The 19,506-nt window shown below is 53.7% G+C and overlaps 5 protein-coding genes across 5 annotated transcripts; 2 read left to right on the top strand and 3 right to left on the bottom strand.

The window, feature by feature from the left end:
• The first annotated feature begins 3,072 nt into the window (after positions 1–3,072).
• P170DRAFT_204996 (uncharacterized protein) lies at positions 3,073–6,874 on the top strand. The gene is made up of 2 exons (XM_024842781.1): positions 3,073–3,120; positions 3,211–6,874. The coding sequence occupies exon 2, from the start codon at positions 3,361–3,363 to the stop codon at positions 6,823–6,825; it is 3,465 nt and encodes a 1,154-aa protein (XP_024703370.1). The 5' UTR covers positions 3,073–3,120; positions 3,211–3,360; the 3' UTR covers positions 6,826–6,874.
• Positions 6,875–11,260: 4,386 nt separating this feature from the next.
• P170DRAFT_386271 (putative glycerol dehydrogenase) lies at positions 11,261–12,565 on the bottom strand. The gene is made up of 4 exons (XM_024845759.1): positions 12,462–12,565; positions 12,087–12,383; positions 11,639–12,019; positions 11,261–11,576 (listed from the first exon to the last, which is right to left on the bottom strand). Exons 1-4 carry the CDS (start codon positions 12,523–12,525, stop codon positions 11,380–11,382), a joined length of 939 nt encoding a protein of 312 aa, XP_024703369.1. The 5' UTR covers positions 12,526–12,565; the 3' UTR covers positions 11,261–11,379.
• A 1,194-nt stretch (positions 12,566–13,759) lies between these two features.
• P170DRAFT_427206 (inositol oxygenase) lies at positions 13,760–14,791 on the top strand (the record flags this gene model as incomplete). The annotated part of the gene is made up of 2 exons (XM_024847762.1): positions 13,760–14,662; positions 14,735–14,791. The coding sequence occupies 2 exons, from the start codon at positions 13,760–13,762 to the stop codon at positions 14,789–14,791; spliced, it is 960 nt and encodes a 319-aa protein (XP_024703368.1).
• A 792-nt stretch (positions 14,792–15,583) lies between these two features.
• P170DRAFT_447877 (putative NAD binding Rossmann fold oxidoreductase) lies at positions 15,584–16,733 on the bottom strand (the record flags this gene model as incomplete). Its single annotated transcript, XM_024850924.1, has 2 exons — positions 15,584–16,324; positions 16,407–16,733. 2 exons carry the CDS (start codon positions 16,731–16,733, stop codon positions 15,584–15,586), a joined length of 1,068 nt encoding a protein of 355 aa, XP_024703367.1.
• Positions 16,734–17,550: 817 nt separating this feature from the next.
• On the bottom strand, positions 17,551–19,350 carry P170DRAFT_359590 (uncharacterized protein; the record flags this gene model as incomplete). Its single annotated transcript, XM_024844365.1, has 4 exons — positions 17,551–18,289; positions 18,343–18,479; positions 18,550–18,979; positions 19,049–19,350. 4 exons carry the CDS (start codon positions 19,348–19,350, stop codon positions 17,551–17,553), a joined length of 1,608 nt encoding a protein of 535 aa, XP_024703366.1.
• Positions 19,351–19,506: the final 156 nt, after the last annotated feature.

The following is a 19,506-nucleotide window of genomic DNA, read 5'->3' as shown; positions in this document are numbered from 1 at the left end:
GGCTGTGAATCTGTAACCTCCTGCGAGGCTCAGGCCATACGCTGTTGGTCTGGGTTTCAGGCGTCCAAATTATCGGCCTTTCCCCCCATGGAGAATGAACACTGCTAGCCTGGCCTAGTCCTCTTCCTGCTGCCCCCCGGTTTCAGACTCAAGAACCACCCAGTGCCTCACTGCCTCGTTCCAGGTGGGAAGAACTTGATACACACTTACCCAGGCATCAACCATGGGACCTTCCCACTTCTCAGCCTTCTTGGACCCTTTCCAACGGCTGTCATGGCCTCATTCCGGTCATGTGTCATGGCGAAACTATTTGCTTGGGTCTCGAACGGACTGACGGAGTCGTAGTAGCGAGGGCTGTTAGTGCCTTTAGCCTCGTCTCGTCGACTCCGTAGCTGGCCTGCTCTCCTCCGACTAGCGTCCAATCCGTCGGAATCCATTCTTTCGTTCCTGAATTCTGGGTCCTCGGTCGACGATCGCGGTTTGGTTCCACCGCTCACTTACCCTACGAGGCACACCATGCGAAATTGAGAATCTTCTAGGGATTCCACGGTGTCGGGCGAGGGCTTGTTCATGGTAACTATCGATAACGGATCATTCTGGACTGGGTGAAGGAATATTTGTGCGTATTTATTTATTTTTGACGGAGTCTTAGCTTGACCAGGATATAGTGCCTACTACTAGATAACACCTGTATTACCACCGTGGGGGGCCTGACTTGCCCATTGTACGGGGCGGGTTGCTGCCTTCTACCCGGTTGAAATATATATCGGTCTGGGTGTCGACGCAGTATGAGCTCAAGCATGGGGCACCTGTTTCCGACATCCTTTGTCTCTCATCCAGACGGATGAACGAAGATTTGACTTTCTTCCAGTCGGTTCTCGGCCAATTACCGCTCAATCATGGCGGTCGGGTGCAGTCTTCTTTGTTTCTCGTCTTGCCCGGCGAGCTTCATCCGGATCTTTAGGTTTGGATCCTAAAGCTGCTTGATCAGCCCGAACTACGGAGTACTTTTCTATACATGCGATAGTTTGATGTGTGGCTGACTTGGAGAAGGAAAAATCAAAATACAATAAAAAAAATGGAGAGAAAGGAATAGGAGACGTCCCTTCGGCATATGACCATCCACTACTGCTGGAAATCCCATCCCCCAACGGCACTTCACCCATCATATACCAAGTCGATAGGATCGTCCCCGCCCGTCCAAATTTCCGGAACTCATCTAGCGCATAGCTTGAGGGAGTGAAACCACGCCCCGACGATAGGTCACAATTGTGGCATCCGCCAGAGTGGCTCAGCTGATGCCGTCGACGCCCCCCGTGAAAGTTACCATGATTTCTGGTCGGCGGCGCCGTCCTGTCGCTTGGGATGGAACGGAGTAGCTTGCTCCTGTCCTAATTTCCTGCGACAGGTCGGAATGATGGCAGTGGCCCTAGGGCACCATTATTGAGGCTGCATTGGGTAGGCTTCAGGTCCGATCGGCCCACATCCCGTGATACGCGACGGGCTAGAAATTGGAAAGGCCGTGGAAGGTCGATGTCGGAGATGTCTTCACGACGGGGGAGGCAGCACAGTCTACCTGTTCGGCGGGGAGAAGTGGTCGACGGAGGAGTAGCGATGTGCGGTACTTTTTCCGGGCCATTGAGTTTGATCTTCAAAGACAAGGAACGCACAATCTAACCTCTCAGGCGTTACATCATCTGCACTGACATCTCTGCCTCGATGGATCCAACGGAGGACCTACTCCGTAGGCATACGCAGTAGGTACTGTAGGTATACGCAGGACTCACTCTGCGTACTGCGTACAGCGACGTGGCTGCCGTGCGTACGGTACTGTACCGCTACTGCGCGATCCGATTCGCGGTTCTTGCGGGTGGAGACTGCAAGGGGCACTGCGGGTCGCCTCCGAGGTACCGTACGGTAACCCAAGGCTCTCCCATGGTTTCCGTGACAGTTGATTCTGAGAACTTCAGGTACCTCCTCTGCCGCCGCTGCTCGGTGGGGATCGCAGGTACCGGTGTTCTCATTTCTTGAGCCAGACGCCCGTCATACTACTTTCTACTTGCACCTTTGCTACTCTGTAGACCACCTATCTAGGGCATAGTACCCAAGATTTAGACGCAATCAAAAAAGCATCCAGAACGGTAACCTTAATCCCCCGACGGCCTGGGTTAATCTCTTCAATCACAATTCACAGTACAAATCTCGTGTCGATCCGCTTCCCAAGACTCGCCGGCGTCTCCAATGGACCCAATAATTTGTTCCTCTAGTGCGCTCTGGACTGTTCTCAGGTACCAAAGGGCGAAAAGAGGAGAAGAGAGGAGGAGAAGAAAAAAATAAAAATAAAAATTTAATATACGGCGGAGGGTTAAAAAAATAAAAAAATTAGAGACAGATGCCGATCGAATCCAGATCCCTTCGTTCCTTTTCTGGGTTGTCTGTGCCTGAGGAGACCAACAAACGGCTGTTTTTCTTCTTCCCTTTTTGGGTCCCTCATTTCATCTCTTCCTTCCACTTCCATCGTCTGCCTTTTTTTCTTCGTTCTTAATTATCCCCGCGTTCGCTCTTCTTTCTTTCTCGCTCTCTCGCTCTCTCTCTCTCTCTCTCGCTCGCTCGCTCGCTTTCCCAACCCCGTCCAGTCGTTTCCCGTCCCAGCGTCCACCTGCCATTCTTTCGGTGCTCCGCTCGACGTCCGCCAGAGCCAATTATCCCACTCCGCGCCCGCTGCAACTGTGCAGCCACATTCCCCCCGTCCCATGCAGAATTCCCCCCCAACGCGACCAATTCGTCCCGTATTATCTCAAATTATTCTGCCCCCCGTCTCACAATCTCCGCCAACTCGCTCAGCCCGCGCTGCATTGATTTCCCACTATTGACTGTCCGTCCGTCAATTTCAGCCTGGCTACGCCGTCGCAATCAGTCTCGATTGAGACGATCCGGAGCCCTTCCGCACCCCAGGGGATGGTTCCGTGATTTTGGAACGAATCGCAGAAAAATTCACTAGAAATCGACTGCCTATCCTGGATAGATTTATTAGATGCTCCCGGGCTAGCATTCGATTCTCGCCTCTTACGTCGTGTTTGTCCCCAATTAATCCGTTACACGACCTGGCAACCCCCCCTCGTGAGTCGCTTACGCTCCCGTCGACTCATGCAATACGTTCCCTGCAAGTGCCCATTCTAACTCTTGGGGTTGGCCCGTAATCTTGTCTAGTGTATTCGTGGTGCCTATTGATTTCGCGTGAACGTGACATCTGCCTCCGTTTAATTTCGGCCTCCAGGGAAATCTGTTCGCATCGCGCGCGCCGAGTGATTCTATCGACCTGCGTCTGATCTCAGTTTCCCTGTTTCCGAAACCCCCCTCATGATGAATCGATTTCGTAAGAACAAGAAGGAGAAGGCCAAGGAGGAGGTCGAGGTCCCCGAGAGCTCGCAGTCGTCGTTCACGGCCAAATTGACGAAGAAGGGCAAGAAGGAGGAACCCGAGCCGACACCCGAACTTGACCTTTCGACCGCGCTGCCGTCGTCCGATGACTTCCGCACCAGTCTGATAATGCCTAAACTGTCGGCGCGGTTTAGTATGCTCAGAGAACAAGACGACCCGGCCTCGATTATCGGCAAAGCCAGCGACGATAGCGTGCTCTTCCCCCGCCGTGCCTCCCGCCTGAATATCTTTGGACATAACCCGAACTTGCTGTCAGATATCGACGAAGTCTCGATAAATGAGAGTCGACCATCCGTGGCCCTGGGGCGTACGGATTCCTACGCTTCGGGCGGCGATGGCTACGGTACAGACGACGATCGGTCACAACAAGGCAGCATCATGAGCCGAGCTCGTCGTACGGAAGGAAACAATCTTTTTGGTGGACGCCAGAAAGTGTACAAAATCCCCAACAAGGCGACTTCGTCGGAAGTTAGTCTGGACTCGGGACGCACTGCCACTGGAGGCCGCGTAGTCTACGAGCATGACCTGACGACGTCTGCTTTCCAGCGGCAACGCTCCGGAGAGAGATTGAGATTGGACCCGGCAAACGAGGAGTCTTTGCAAGATGCTCAAGGTCAGGAGTCTGAAGACGCCTTGTCTAGTGCATCTGCCAAGCGAACAACGTTTTCTTCGACAGCGTCGGGGCCGACTGCCAATGGTCGCACATCGACAGCTGCTACTTCATTCGATGAACCGTCATTCGCCGGGCCTCTCCATCAAACATTGTCCGGTAGTGTTGGCGAGGAGAAGACCCCCGCCTCCAAACCACCATACTCGGGCATGGCCTCCGAGCGGAGCTCGGTCAAGTCGCGTCGTCTCTATGGCCAAGGTCTGGCACAATCCGCCCAAAACCAGCAGAACTCAACACTCCACCGGCTGGAAAGCTTGAGCCGTCAGCGAGCCGGCACCCCGGAGATGCCTCCTCTCAACCGGTCTTACTCTCGAAGTGCCACCAACCTGCGCGAACGACTACAGAAACTCGCTATCGCGGACCCGGCAGGTGGCATCGCCCAGCCCGCCAGCCCGCTATCATTGGCGGCATCCCCGATTCCCGAGCCTAAAGAACGCAAATCGCCGACGGCATCTGGATATGGGGCTCCTCCATTGAGCCCCCCAGCCAGTGAAAAGGAGGAAGGGAGCGCGATAAGGGCCTCCGTGCAGCCTGAAGATCACGGAAAAGCTACGGCCATGGGCTATTTCAACAAACCGAGAACCCCCTATGACGACAGCCAGTTCACTCGACGCCAGCTTCAGATGCATCAAGGGAGGGACACGCCGTCCACTGGACGGGCGACTCCGCAAGAGCCCACTGGACGATCGCGGGGTCCGTCTTTCGCAAGTCAACGATCGAGGGCCGGATCTGCTTCCTCTCATTATAGCGAAATCCAGCCTCCGGTCGGCCGGTCCGCTGCGGCGAGTACCAACGCCTCGCCGCCTAGACAAGAACACACCACCTTCCTGTCGAACTCCAGCCCCAGTGATTCGGACAATGAAGGCGATGCTATCGTGGAGGAAATGGCAGACTACAATGATTTGGTGCATCCTGCTTTCCGATCCGAAACACCAACCAAGCCCTCAACTCCGGAGGAGCAGAAGAACCCGCTTCCGGAAGTGAGGTACTCAGACTTGGGTGATTTGAAGCCGATCGCAGAAAATGAGGATGCCGAAGGATCCCCCGACCACGGAGATACGATTCCCGAGAAACCTGATTCGCCAACTCTGGGTCCGTCGGGCCTGGGCCTAAGCGGTCTCGTCCGTACCCATCTTCGACGGGATAGCGATAAATCGTCTATTTACCGGCCACCCTCCCCCGTGTCTGCCCCGAAGACTGCAGGTGGTGACACTCTCCCGGACGCCTCCATTAAGCGATTTGACCTGGGAGAGTCCGCGCTGCAGCCCGCCACCCCCAATTCCTCCATCGAGCCGAGAGGCGGCCCCCATTCTTCTTGGGAAAGCGAGATGATGCGTCGACATAGACGTGAAGCTAGTACCGAGACACAACGAGAGCGGGAGGAGTTTGCCATTGAATTGGCAGAACGGCGGAGAAAGGTACAGGAGAAGCTGAAGGGATTTGCTGAGAACGAGAGTCGGTCGGCTAGCCCTGTTTCTGGTCGCCAGACCCCAGACCACGGTCCGGGAAGACCGGGCAACGCCTTTGCTCTCCTGAAGAACAAGACGGGCAAGCACAATCTGTTCGGCAGACCGGACCCCAGGAATCCCAAGGTGCTTGGCCTTGGAAACGCCTCTACCCCGGCCTTGGTGTCAGATGAGCTCTGGCGCGAAGAGGAGGAACGGCCGTCGTTCAACCTCGGAAAACACTCCAACTCCAGCTCTCCACACATTGCCCCCGACAAATCCGTGCGGTCTCGGATGGCGGCCTTGGGTCGCACCAGCCAGGAGGATTCTCGCGAGTCCAGCCGCAGCCGTGCCGCATCGCCCCATTCAAGCCTCCGATCGCAAAGGGACCGCTCGAGCTCCGATGCCTCTGGCCGCTCCAAGAGCCGCACCCGGCGCGATAGAGATGATCTGGGAACCGTGGAGGAAATCATTCCTCCCGGACCACCTGCGTTCCATGACTTCGAGCAGCGCAGCATGGCCTCGGTCCCGTCTTCTAACCGACCGTCCGTGGAAGTCAACGAGCCGCCCATGTATGAGCGTGCGCCATCCGCTGCTTCTGGAAGATTTCGCAGTGGAAGCCGGTCAGCGACCCCAAGTATCCCCGATCGACCTCTTCACCCTCCCCCTTCTGTCCCTCCCTCGATGATCGGCAACTCTCCACGCCCTTCTCCTATCGCTCCCTACTCCGCCAATGCCACTCCGCCTCTGCAAGACGCCTCCCCCGACCCCTCTATCACACCGGCTGCTACCTTCCCAGCTGCTGTTCCCCAGCGGGCCCCGGGACACGGCCACCTGCCGAAGCGTCCCATCAACAAGACTCAAATTTCGGAACCCACATTCGTGTCTTGCACGTCCAACGTTCCCACGGTCGGTCTCCCCGCTGGAGCTAGCCTCAGCAACGGTATGGAAACCCCGCCAATTCCTCCAATGAACCCTCGCCGCCGCCGCCAGACTACCACCCAGACCATTCTGGGTGCCATCAAGGGCGAGAAGCATGAATCGCACTACGCAGCTTCGACGGCGAGCACCCCTATGGATGAGCACAGCACCTTTTCTGACGAGGGCGAGCGACGACCCAAGTCCCGACACAATCGGCTTCGGAAAACCTCCAGCGAAGGAGGAAACCTGAATGCGAGGGCGCGTCAGCAACAGGCCCTCTCTGAGACGCCGCCGGCTGTTCCAGCATACCCCCCGCCCCCCGTTCCGATGGAAGGCGGCATGTTTTGATTTGAGCATTTTGGCCTTCATCGTCGACACCCAAAACTTCACTCCCTCTCGATTTCTTTTCCTTTCCTTGTTCTACCTTTCTACCTCCATGGATGTATTACCTGTGCCACACTTGATTCGATTTGATGTCTGATCTAGATACCTTTCTTTTTGTTTCTGATTTCTTTTCTGTATTACCAATTTCAGCGCATGATGATATACCAACTGCGTTATGTTGAGCGGGACGGGCTTGTCTTTCCTTATTCATTGATCTTGTTTCCTTTTTGACCTGTCTAACTTTTCTTTTCTTTCCTTGAGACAACATTTCCTTGACTGTTTCTATCAACGCTCACTGCCATTGCCATTGTTGCAAATGCATGGCCATGTGACTTGGCTTTGTCTACCATCTCAGCAGAATAGACTACCGAAACAAAAATGCAAATATCTTAAAAAGGGGATCTACACTGCATTCATTAGACCTATGTATTGTAAAATGTGCACAATGCGACAGATTATTTGTTGTGCTGTTCCACTTGGGGTGCTGTGGTATAGGAGGAACATTAGAACATTAACAAGGCACTTGGATTATGTGCACCCAGACCACATCTGGGGAGAAGGGGGTGTGACTACTTCTAATAAAGAGAAATCGAGAAAACAACCAGGTGAAAAGAAACACAAAAGATTCACCCACCAAGGACCGCGCAACGGTAAGACCAAATCGCATTGTCAAGATGCTGACCACTGCTCTGCACGTGATTGGCTCGCTCACCGCCCCACACTCACAGACAGAATGAGTCACGTGCATTCACTACATCACGTGGGGCTGGGAGCCCTCACTTCACGCCCGGGGGAAGAAAGTCAATGAACGGATTAGTAGGAAGGGGTTTGGGGATGAAGTACACGATAGAGGATAAATATGGGATGAGGTTTGATTTGCCATAGTATAATTAGTGGGGAAGAGAATAAGTTGGAGTCTGTGAAGGAGGGGAGGTACTTGGATAGAAAAGCTAATGTGAAGGGATCAGGTCCAAGAAGTGAGATGGCCACTTTTAAGAGGGGGAAGTTTGATTAACTGGGCTGGTAGCTTGTAGGTCACAGGGAGGGAAAACAGTTGAAGTTAGGAAATACAAGATTTCCTCCCCTCTTCTTTTCCATGTCTCTCTCTCTTTTCTCTCTCGCCATAACCAGTTCCAATCCTCACTTTCCCTCTTCATGAGCTGAGCTGAGCTTTCATATTTCGATTCTCCCGTGAGCTTCTTTGCTCTGTTTCTGTACTTCCATTGTTCTGTGAAGCTTTGTTCTGTTTTCATCTTCCAATTTTCTGAGACTTTTGCTCTGTTTTGGTGTTTCAACCATTGGTGAAGCTTTGTTTTGTTTTCCATCTGCCAACTCTGCTGCGAGCTTCGCTCCACTTTCATACATCGACTTCGCTGTAAATCTGGTTTGGTTTCGAGGTTCAACATAGTTCGTTTAAGTCGCTCTGGCGGTAAGTTGATTCTTCTCGACCGTCACTTCGATTGGCCCAGTAAGGGACTATTTCTGACTGGTCAAACCAAATCCAGAGATCAGCAGGATCAAACCCCACAGAGCATGGGCAGAGGCAGAAGACATACCTTCTGCACCGCCGATTTACCCTGCTCTGTTGACTCGTTTGATTCTTATTTCGAGATCTCGCGTGTGTCTCACTTCCCGGGCGAAATGGAGCACTTGCGTAGAGCCCGTTCTCCGGACTCGCTTGTCCTGACGCCGATGCCCCCGCAGTGTGACGGCCCTGCCGAGCGACGCAAGGCCAACAAGGCCAAGAAAACAAACAAGAGAAAGAATAAAAAGAAGACCGCGAACTCGCCGCAGAGCGGCCATGTCGACGATAAGAGCGACGGAATTGATTTCTTTTCAACCGATGTTGCTGACATGGCAGGGATCTCTGAAAAGCCGCCCGGCACTGCGGATTCCGCGACTCCCTTTATTGTCCATGGCGAAACGCCTACCGATCGCGCAGACCTGGACCTGAGCCATGCCCAGGGCTCCGGTCCGCAGTTGGGCCATGAATCTATCGCTGATGTCCAGAATGAGCAGGACACCTCATCTGAAAGCACCACTATCCGAGAGATGAGCGTCCATAGTGACGAAGATAGGGTGACGAAACAGCCATCGTCTGTCGAAAATTATGGATCCGATCCGTTTGTGTGTCACATACACAGACGCGTGGCTTGTAAATTTGATCTCCGATGCTGTGTGCATAGGGATCCAAAGAATTGTTCTTGCCCCCCTCGATGGTCATGCTGCTGTCTGCATCACCTGGGAGATTGCTGCCTTTGTGTGTCCGTCCCTGGTACCACAATCCCTGATGACGACAGCAACAACCAGGAAGAGCCTCCAAGCGACCAAGGCCAAGGTCCGAATACGGAGGACAAGGGCCCGAGAGAAAACAGCGAAAAAGAGTCGGATAATGTCAATCGTAAGACCCAGGCTGTGGATAAGGGCTCGAAAGATGTTTCGAAAAATAGCAGGGAGAAAATGTCGGAAAGACCTGGTCGTGACTCTGAGGAGCTCAGCCAACAGACTGAGGGTGATACGGAGAAAGCGTCGAGTGATGATGACCAGAACCTTCAGGAAGACAAAAAGAGTCACAACATGACTGAGGAGATGAGTGGGAAGTCAGTTGAGGATGAGAGCATGAATGAGTTCGATGCCAAAGGAAACTCGGAGGACAAAACTAAGATGCCCGAGATCAAGACTGTGCAAATCACCGAGCACAAGAATGGAAACAAGACGGAAAGGAAGTCAGGTGATGAAGTCGAGGCTGCAGATAAAACCGATGACAAGAATGCAGGTGAATGATGTTTCTCGTGGATAAAAAATTCTCATGATGGCTAATCGACTGGATGCGCAGTTGCTTCAGAGATGTCGGTCGCTCCCCCCAGCCGGCCAGTCCGGCCAACCGACCTTATGGGACCACTCGCCAGCCATTTGTTTGGCAAATTGTTCCGTATGGAATTCTGTGATTCCTCTATTGTGCTCCGATCCGCAACCGATAATTTCTTGCCAATCGAATTTCGGGTGCACAAGGTCGTGGTCACTCAAAGCCCGTTGGCTGCTGCGTGCTTTCATTCCAGGGATCAGCTCGTTGCCGTCGTCAGAGAGAATTTTAGTATGATCAAAGGATTCGAATTGGCGTATTGGCATCTCTATGGATATCCCATCGTTATGATTAATCAACTCAGGGATTTAACGCTTGCAACAATGGGGTATACCCAAGATGCCAGAGAACAGCTCGGCTTTTCCGTTCACGCAGCCATGGCCGATCTCGCCATATGCTATGCCACCTCGGGGGTGTTCTTTCAGCTGCACACGGTTGCCGAGGCGGGTTTCACCATGATTGCGGAGCTTGTCAATTGGGATACAGCCGAACTCATTCTCTGCATTGGCCTCGAGATCACAAAATTTGCAGTCAACCTGGAAGTCGGCGTCGGCCCTGGACACGAGCAGGTACACAACCAGAACATAGCTCGGGAGCTTCAAGATATCTGGGCGCCGCTGCTTATCACTGCAGTGCTGGAGTTTATTTGCAAGTATATGAAGGAAAATGGGGGATTTGAGTTATTCACCGGGGCACAGAGCACAGTGACACCAGATCGGATCCCCGAATCTCTGAGACCTGCTCCCAGCGCTGTGACGGCCAACCCCAAGCTGTCAGAAGTCAAGTTTGGATCATTCTCCACTGTCCACGAACAAAAGCCAAGCAAGGAAGCTGTCGTTTTGTCCGCCATTTTGATCAACCTGCCGTTCAAACAACTTAGTTTGACCTTCACAATTATGACAGCACGAAACGTGCTGTCGGTGAGGCTTGCCCAGGCGGTGATCAGCACAAGGGAGGCACGACGGCAGCAGGCTCTCCACCTGCTCTCCCAGCAGAGCGGTCCCGGACGCTCTGCTGGGGTGGAAGAGCTGGGGTACCGGGAATACCTCGCAGGCACCGCGCCAGGGCCAGAGACCTCGCCTCCAGAGGTCGAGCTGAAGCGGGAGTGGGTGGGGATCGCGGGCGCTGTCTCCGAGCCCACAGCTGTGGGCTCGGAGACAGCAGCCCAACCCGCCCGCCCGCTGACTGCGCGAGAGTAGGGCCGCTAGAAAGGAGGGAGAAGGGGGATTGTTTGGGGGAGACAGAGGGGGGAAGTCGGGACACGAGAAATGGAGGAGGAAGAGAAAGTGAGAGAAAGTGAAAGTTGGAGAAACTCAAGACAAAATGCGGGGGAAGTCAGGCAGAATGGAGGGCGGTGACCATCCAGGCGGTGAAGCGGTGGTTGTTTTGTTTCCTCCTTTTCTCTCTGCGATGAGCATCTTTTCACAGAGGATCACGGAACCTTACGATGGCTTTGAGGCAGGAATGAGCAGTCACGATAATTGGTGGATATCATATTGAAGTCTCATGCAGATCATACAGAATCAAAAGTCATTTACATGTCGTCATTGCCCTTGGTCCTTGGTCCCCTTTTCCAACTGTACAATTGCCTCTATATCATGATCAAAGCACATTCTATGGCACCGACGGTGGCGAATATCACAGGACAGAGAGCTTTAAGACTTGTCAGGGAATCCAAAGTCAACACCAAAGGGCGGGTAGACGAATCGCTGGAATGCTTTCTTCGCAGCTAGTTCGTCGGTGTACTTGGCAATAGTAGCCATGTCAGAATCATCTAGCTTGACTAGGTTACGGTTGTCTTCAATGCGAGAAGGCGTGACTGATTTGGCGAGCACAGAGGATCCACGGGCAACTTTAAAGGAGAAAAAGGTCAGCGTGATACCGCATTGAAAGTCCTAATACGGGGGAACTTACTATGCCAGCTCAGGAGGACGGTGGCGGGAGTGACACCCTTCTTCTTTGCAACCTCCACGATAGGCTCAGCCGAGAAGAGCGGGCTGCCAGTACTGCCCAGAGGACTGTACGCAGTGATGTGAATGCCCTTCTCTTTGCAGAGGTCGACAATCTCCTGCTGCGGAAGCGATGGGTGGTTCTCGATCTGGTTGACCGCGGGAATGACCGTGGCGTGGGGAAGCAGCTCTTCGAGGTAACGCTTGCTGTAGTTGGAGACACCGATTGCCTTGACCTTGCCGGTTGCCAGCAGCTTCTCCATGCTCTTCCAGGTATCAATGTGGGAGTGCGAGTGGATGATATCCCGGGATCCGTCCGGGTGCTTAGGGAAGAGAGGGTGGTTTCCTGGGGCACGTTAGACCCGAATACCTCGAAGAAACAGGCCAAGCAAAACGACCAGGTGGAAACTTACCTTCGGGGTTCATGAGCAGAGGCCAGTGGACGAGATACAAATCAAGGTAGTCCAAGCCCAAGTTCTTCAAGCTCAGGTCCAGAGCCTCCTCGACGCGAGTTTGGTAGGTGGACCAGATCTTGGTGGTGACAAAGAGATCCTCTCTCTTCACCTTGCCCGACGCCAGGGCTTCTTTGATGCCCTTGCCGACTTCCTCCTCGTTCTGGTAGCAGAAAGCACCATCGATATGCCTGTATCCCACGGAAATAGCGTGGCTCACGGCTCTCTCGACTTCACCGGGACCGGATTGCCAGGTGCCTATGGCCAAGTCAGTGAATCTGTGCTAATTGACAGAGCGAGAAGGCTCAATTATGAAGAACTATAGGAGTTACGTACCGAGACCCAGGGCGGGGATCTCCGCGCCAGTGTTCAGCTTGAAACGGGTATCGGACACAGCCATGATGGATCGATATCTAGAAAATAGGGAAACGAGACGGGAATACAGCTTGGGAGGCGAGGAGCGAGGAGAGACTTTGCACGAGAAAGAGCGAAAGAAAGGACAGAGGGAGAAGGAAGAAGGCTAATAACTAATAACTGCTGCCCCAAAACACCCCGCGCCGCCCCTCCGTCGAGATGCGACGGAGCAACCCCGCCCGACGCTCCATCAATCACAACTCGTGCTCGGACTAATTCACAGCGAAGGTCCCCTCGTCTTTCTCTGGGCATCGTGCTCTCCTGGAATCCGTGGGTTTCTCTTCTTCGTGAGGGTCCATGAGGGTCCTGGATTGACCGTGATGCTGACGATTGCAGTCTACAATGAAGCCAACCACTCCGCCGTTCGCTGCTGTCCGAATCATTCGGTGACCAGCACCAGATACCGACATGATGGAATCCTCATCTCCGTCTCTGGCGATCCCGAATCCGCTCTGGACAATCCCATTAATAATCCGACGGGAATTGGTGGCAGGAATTGGGTTTCAGCATGCGACGGTGGGAGACTCGAAGGGCGATGAAGGGATGGATCACCACGGCCCATCAGGGGAATCCAGACCGATGTAGAAGAATTCGAGGGGAGCCGCATTTTGATCAAAATAAGAATCAGAGGGACGGAAAACTCTCAGCAAACCATCTGCGCGACAATCAAAATAGAACGGCCTGCATGAATTCCATCGCGGGTGATTCGACCGTCGGAAACCAGAATCCTTAAGCGTTGACATCACAATCCCCACCGAGATCCAGATCTGTGCCTTTCGTCCCCGGGATCCTCCCACGTTCTGCAGCAGTGGAGATCATCCCCAGCCCTTGTGTTTCGAGAACTGATAACCCCGGAACCCAAAATCCGACCGATGAGCAAGCCATGATCTTACCCTGGTGTCACCGCCATGCCCACGCAGATCATCGGCTGTCGGTCCTCTGGGGTATTGGACTCGACATCAGGAGATCCTTGGACTAATTGCAACCGTCGGTTTTCGGGGAATGTTTCCATAATTGCCATTCCTAGTACGCTGGTTCTCCATATTTATGCTGCCATCTCCCACGGCGGTTTATCTCTCCAACAGCAATCCTTTGGCACAGACTTGAATACCCCTACCAAAAGAGAAAGTCCCACCAAGTCTGAATCAAACAAAAGTCAGATTTGACACGCACAAAAAAAGAGAAATTCGCATAAAATCTCGTTTTCATACCCCTTCGCAATGGCACCAGTCGCTGTGTCACCCGAAACTCCCGTCTTCAACACCAAGCGGGATGGACAGGCCCTCGAGGATCTGTCGGACGCCATCGACGACGTCAATGTCCTGAAGGCCAATATGAAGCAGAAGGAGGACAAAGAGAAGGGCCTGTACGAGGCCTCCGAGTTTGACAAGAACAAGGACAAAACCCAGTTCCGTCAGTACGAGGATGCCTGCGACCGCGTCAAGAACTTCTACAAGGAGCAGCACACCAAGCAGACGGTGGCCTACAACCTCAAGGCCCGCAACGAGTTCCACTCCAAGACCCGTGCCGAGATGACCGTCTGGGAGGCCATGGAGAAACTCAACACCCTTATCGACGAGTCCGACCCAGACACCAGCCTCTCCCAGATCGAGCACCTCCTGCAGTCTGCCGAGGCCATCCGCCGCGACGGCAAGCCGCGCTGGATGCAGCTGACGGGTCTCATCCATGACCTGGGCAAGCTGCTGTACTTCTTCGACGCCCAGGGCCAGTGGGACGTCGTCGGGGACACCTTCCCCGTCGGGCTGGCCTTCGACGACCGCATCATCTACGGCACCGAGTCTTTCCAGGACAACGAGGACTTCGGTCACCCCATTTACGGCAGCAAGTTCGGCATCTACAGCCCCGGCTGCGGTCTAGACAACGTGATGCTCTCGTGGGGCCACGACGAGTACCTCTACCACGTCGTGAAGGAGCAGTCGACGCTGCCGGACGAGGCCTTGGCCATGATCCGCTACCACTCGTTCTACCCCTGGCACAACGCCGGCGCCTACCACGAGCTCATGAACGACCATGACAAGGAGATGCTGAAGGCCGTCAAGGCCTTCAACCCTTACGACCTGTACAGCAAGAGCGATGACGTCCCGACAGTCGAAGAGTTGAAGGTAATACTTTCCTTCCCTTCCTCCTCCATGTATTGTCCATAATCAGTATTGCTAACATTATTCTCTATCTAGCCTTACTACTTCGACCTGATCAACGAATACTTCCCCACCAGGGTGATCAAGTGGTAGACGGGAGAAATTATCTATACCCTGATTTCGATACGATAGAGACTGTATTGCTCTTTTTGTTCTTCTGATGTACTCATTTTGTTTTCTTTTTTGTGATTCCTGCATGATGATAGCGATGATTTACGAACCAACCCCATTACATGGAATTAAGAGACCACCAAAAAAAAAAAGGTCCAGTTATTCGACATGCTTTCATTTCCCAATCCCGTTCAACCACACAAGTAGTTCTATTGCAGATGTGTACTATATGCGTACTCTATAGTCGTAAATCTACGTGCAATCTCAAAAGCCCCTTCTCCCCATTTTGCTCCACATGATGCATTCTAGGAAGAAAGCGCAGGCCCCATAATTATTCGGAAATCGGATTCCCCAGTCGGTGGGTCGAACGGGTATTCCGAGAGAAACTGTCTCACTTCAATCCATGGAGACTGGATAGTGAAAAAGAAAACAACAATAACCAACAAAGCCCTAAAGATGGTAGGAAACTAAGCGCTGCTTACAGGTGGAAGGGGCCGAAGAAGATAGACGGTTTAGTAAAGACACATGATACATCCGGCCGAAGTTGGACTTGATCTAGAGTTGGGCGTGCTTCAGTTCACGGAGGGTGATTCTCGAGAATAAAAATTGTCATGAGAAAGCAGATTGGAATTGTATTTGATCTATTTGAATCTAGTATTTCCAACATCAATACTCAAGGACGAACGTCGCAATTATCGTAAAACATATGCTTTAGGCTGACAGAACAGGAAGAAAATGGACAAGCACATTAGGGATCGTCAAATAGTCATGCATCTAGAGTCGGGACTTTTCTTCGCGGTTGCCCTGCTCGTCGAAGAAGATCTTCTGCCCCGTGATGAGCGCCTCCTGGAGCGCAGCTCCGATGCGCACGGCCTGCACGGCGCCCTCGAGCTTCAACGGCACGGCGGTGTTCTCCAGGCAGGCCGCCGTGAACTCGTTGGCCTCGGTGACGAACGCATACTCGAACCGGTCATAGTAGTGCTGGGGCACCTCGCGGCGGATACCCGCGCTGTCGTAGATGTTGACCAGGTTCAGCGCCGGCTGCGTGTTCACCGCCAGCTTTCCTTGCGTGCCGACGATCTCGGTTGTATCTTCCTGGCCGGCGGCCATCATGCGCGAGGCGTAGAAGTAGGCGATCTTGCCGTTGTAGAACTCAACAAGTCCGACCGCGTTGTCACGGTCGTTGTGCTTGCGAAGATCGGGCTCCACGGCTGTGATACCCACTGCCGACACGGTCTTGACCTTGCTGTCTTGGCCGAAGAACCAGAGGGCGAGGTCGATGTCGTGGATGGAGCAATCCACGAAGATTCCGCCGGAGAACTCGGCGTAGGCGACGAAGAAGCCGGTCGGGTCGAGTTTATCGCAGGTCTGACTGCGCATGACGGAGGGTGAGCCGATGGTGCCGGCAGACATCTTGATAAAGGCATCTCGGTAGGAGGCATCGAAGCGGCGGGAGAAACCGCACATCACCTTGAGGTGAGGTTTCTTGGAGGCGGCGTCCAGGACAGATTGAGACTGTTCAAATGAGTTTTATTAGCTTTACCGGTTTCCTTCCTCGTCTTCTTTTTATTCCTCAAATGGGAGAATGATTGCATACAATTTCCACACTTGTGGACAGCGGCTTCTCACACAAGACGTTCTTGTCGGCTGCGATGGCCTTGATGGCCTGCTCGGCATGCACGGCGGTGGCAGAAGCAACGACAACAGCTTCCAAGCCCTCATGTTTAAGCATGTCATCGTAGTTCTTGTATAGCTTCACGCCGTAAGGAGCGAGGTGGACCTTGGCCCATTCCAGTTCCGTGTCGTCCGGCGAGCTAGCTGCGACGAGGTCGGCACGGGGGGTCCGTTGAAGGAAGTTCAGGGCATGGCGCTTGCCCATGCGGCCGAGACCAGCACAGCCGACCTTCAACTTAGTAGCAGACATGGTGATGATGGAAGGGAGAAGGGGAAGAAGATCGGGAGAGGAGATGTGATAAGAGACAGAAGATCGTGAGAGAGAGGAGAAATCAAGGAGATGGATTGAATTGAATTGAAGGATTCAAGCGAAGAAGAATTCCATGGAGGAGGACCGGCCGGGAATTTATTCGGTCGGGGACCATCACTGGAGAGACCGCAAAGTCGGTCAAGTTCCCCTTCGGACTTGGCGTCGAATTGAGGAGAGGAGGACCTTGCCTAAGCAGGACCAGCCAGGGCAGCTAGTGTTGCCGGTCCAGGGCCGTCAGTCACATCGGGACTCTTACTAAACGGCTCTTGCTGGAGCTTCGGGATGCTGGGTGGAGTGGAGACCTGGTTCCTACCCCGGAATCCATCTGCTGCAGTCCCAATGGTCGGAAAATGCTTTCCTGCGCCATCGAAATGCATTCCCGGCTTGGAACATGAGGGTCTCGGGGCGCATCCGATTGCTCTTCACGGAAAGCCGTAGGGGTACAAAGGCAATGAGAGTAAGAAACCCCTCCAGGCGAAGAAGAAGGAAGAAAGGAAAAGGAAAAGAAGCTCGTGACGGGCGATTTTCCCCGCGTGGAGCTGCCTGCCGCTTTGGTCAAACAGGCAGGTCCGCCCGTGATTGGCCGGCGCGACTTGCCTCTTTGGCCGGACAGGAAGGTCGCCCCGGTTATGCAAGCAGCAGAGAAAACACAAGCACCACTGCGTATGAGACCATCAGATTCAGAACTCCTACTAAGTACAGCTCCCTCTCCGCATGTTTGCGAAAGGCAAATTGGTTTCGTCCCTCTTCCCCGCACTCAGGTCTCCTCCTCGGCATTCTTTGCTGCCGCTGTTTTCTTCGACTTCCGTTTTGCTGCGGCATCCGCTGGGTCTACATATCCATCCCCTCGCATCCATGCCAATGCTTTCCGGACTCCTTTTCCTTGCACCGCGGAGGGCCGAGTCTCCAAGATGGACCCCATGAGTGCCCAGGTGATCACCACCACAAACAGGTCCCCGCCTTTCCAGCCCTTCCAGAGACCACGCTTGACTCCCGACTTCCACGCCGAGTCCACGGCCGCGCGGAAAAAGTACAGGAATATATTACGGCTGCTGCTAAGGAATGCGAATGGTACGCCAGCCGCTGCTCCGCTCAGAAAGAATCGCTGCGTGGGAAGAACGGACCGGGGGAGAATGGCGTTCCAGAGGCAGATGCTTCCCCACGCAGAACCGACGGAGGCAGAAAGAATGCCAGTCAAGGCAATGATCCGCTTCGATAGATTGTTGATTGAGGTGATGGGCTGGGTGAGGAAACTTTTGAACTTCAGTGCCGACAGCGCCAGGGTCACCATGGTTATAAATCGGGCCAGAGGTGGAACGGAAAGAAGGAGGTGATGCAGAAACGTCGTGCCGCAGCTCGGGCAGCCCGGATGGAGTAGAGCGCATGACAGACTTGAAATCGACGGGTGTGCAGGTCCAGTAATCGGGGAGATGGATTTGATCGTAGACGGTAACGTGTAGGGATCACCGGGATGGAGAATGGGCGAGATGAATGCTCTGTTTAACCAAGTTAGAATCTACCGGCCTAGCGTTGCTCAAAGGGTGCTTACGGCCATCGTAGCTTTGCAACAGTGGCGAGCGAGTCTACTATAGCTTCCTTCTCAGGCCATGGGAACTCGGCAGGCAACGTTTCTGGCCGGCCATGAATGTAGGCGGGGGAGAGCCTCATAATGACCTTTCCAAGCCACTATTTCCAGTCAGCATGTCTTAGCCGTAAATCCACTATCAATGGATCGCGATTCATAAGGCTAGCTTACCCCGGGCGTGGTTTCTCGGTCAAAAACAAAAGCGTGGAACAACTGGGCGCACGAAATAGGCATTAACAGCCAGCTTCCAAACCACCACGGCCGATTCTCGACCCATCCTTTCTCATCAAACACGTTAAAAATGAACTCCAAACTCCGCGTGCCTGTGTAGATGGCGGCTGTCATCCGTAGTTGCTTTTGAGGACAGATCCCCAGCGCAAACCCCGCCAAGCTGGCACCGACGGCGGGCGCATATCGTGAGGTCAGCGCCTTGGAAACACGCGGGTTCCGTTTACGAAACGGCTCGGCCTCCTCGGTGCGGAGGTTTGCGCGCAGTCTGACAAAGAAGCGATGAAGAAGTCGATGCAGGAGGAGCATCAGGGAAAGAGAGAGGGAGAGCCGGAAGTTGGGGGAGCGGAAAAGCGAGATGCGACGATCTTTCCTAGAGCTATCGATCAAAGTCGCGAATGTGTTAGTAAGGGAAACATCGTCAGCCAGCAGAGAACTGTACCTCGAAGCCTCTCCCCGGATTCTGCGAGCAACCAGATCAACAAGCTTCAACAACGCTCCCGAGACCAGGAAGACGCGCGCCGACGTGCGAAAGGCCGCCTCATTGTGTCTGTTCTGAGACCGAACGATCGCTTCGTATTTCGATGGCGATGGCAGTCTGGACTGGAATGAAGGCGCACGTTGGGCCACAAGATGGTGCAGGGTCTTGTATTCCTTGGCGCTCAGAGAAATGCGGAGAGCGTTGCGAACAACCGGATGGACGTGCGGCTGGATGTCCACATTGCCGGTGGAGTCGGATGCCATTATGCGCGCGAGATTAGCAGGGCCCTTCAGATGGGAGATCCAAGAGAAATGGCCGAGTCCAAAGGCTCACATCGCGCGATGTGTGGAGGAGCGAGGCCAAGGGGAAGCCGGGAAGAATGGATGGAGGCGCGCATCGCTCGTGACCTCGGCTATTTG

This window comes from Aspergillus steynii (genome assembly GCF_002849105.1).
Source record: "Aspergillus steynii IBT 23096 chromosome Unknown P170scaffold_5, whole genome shotgun sequence".
NCBI classification, from domain to species: Eukaryota; Fungi; Ascomycota; class Eurotiomycetes; order Eurotiales; family Aspergillaceae; genus Aspergillus; species Aspergillus steynii.
The sequence above is the reverse complement of the archived record's forward strand: the minus strand, read 5'-3'. Positions and strand labels throughout refer to the sequence as shown.

Coding starts and splice junctions, on each gene's coding strand:
- P170DRAFT_386271 (XM_024845759.1), bottom strand. CDS start 12,525: ATGGCTGTGTCCGATACCCGTTTCAAGCTGAACACTGGCGCGGAGATC. Junction 12,020..12,086: donor TCTGCTCATGAACCCCGAAG/GTAAGTTTCCAC, acceptor AACGTGCCCCAG/GAAACCACCCTCTCTTCCCT. Junction 11,577..11,638: donor CGTCCTCCTGAGCTGGCATA/GTAAGTTCCCCC, acceptor TCTCCTTTAAAG/TTGCCCGTGGATCCTCTGTG.
- P170DRAFT_204996 (XM_024842781.1), top strand. CDS start 3,361: ATGATGAATCGATTTCGTAAGAACAAGAAGGAGAAGGCCAAGGAGGAG.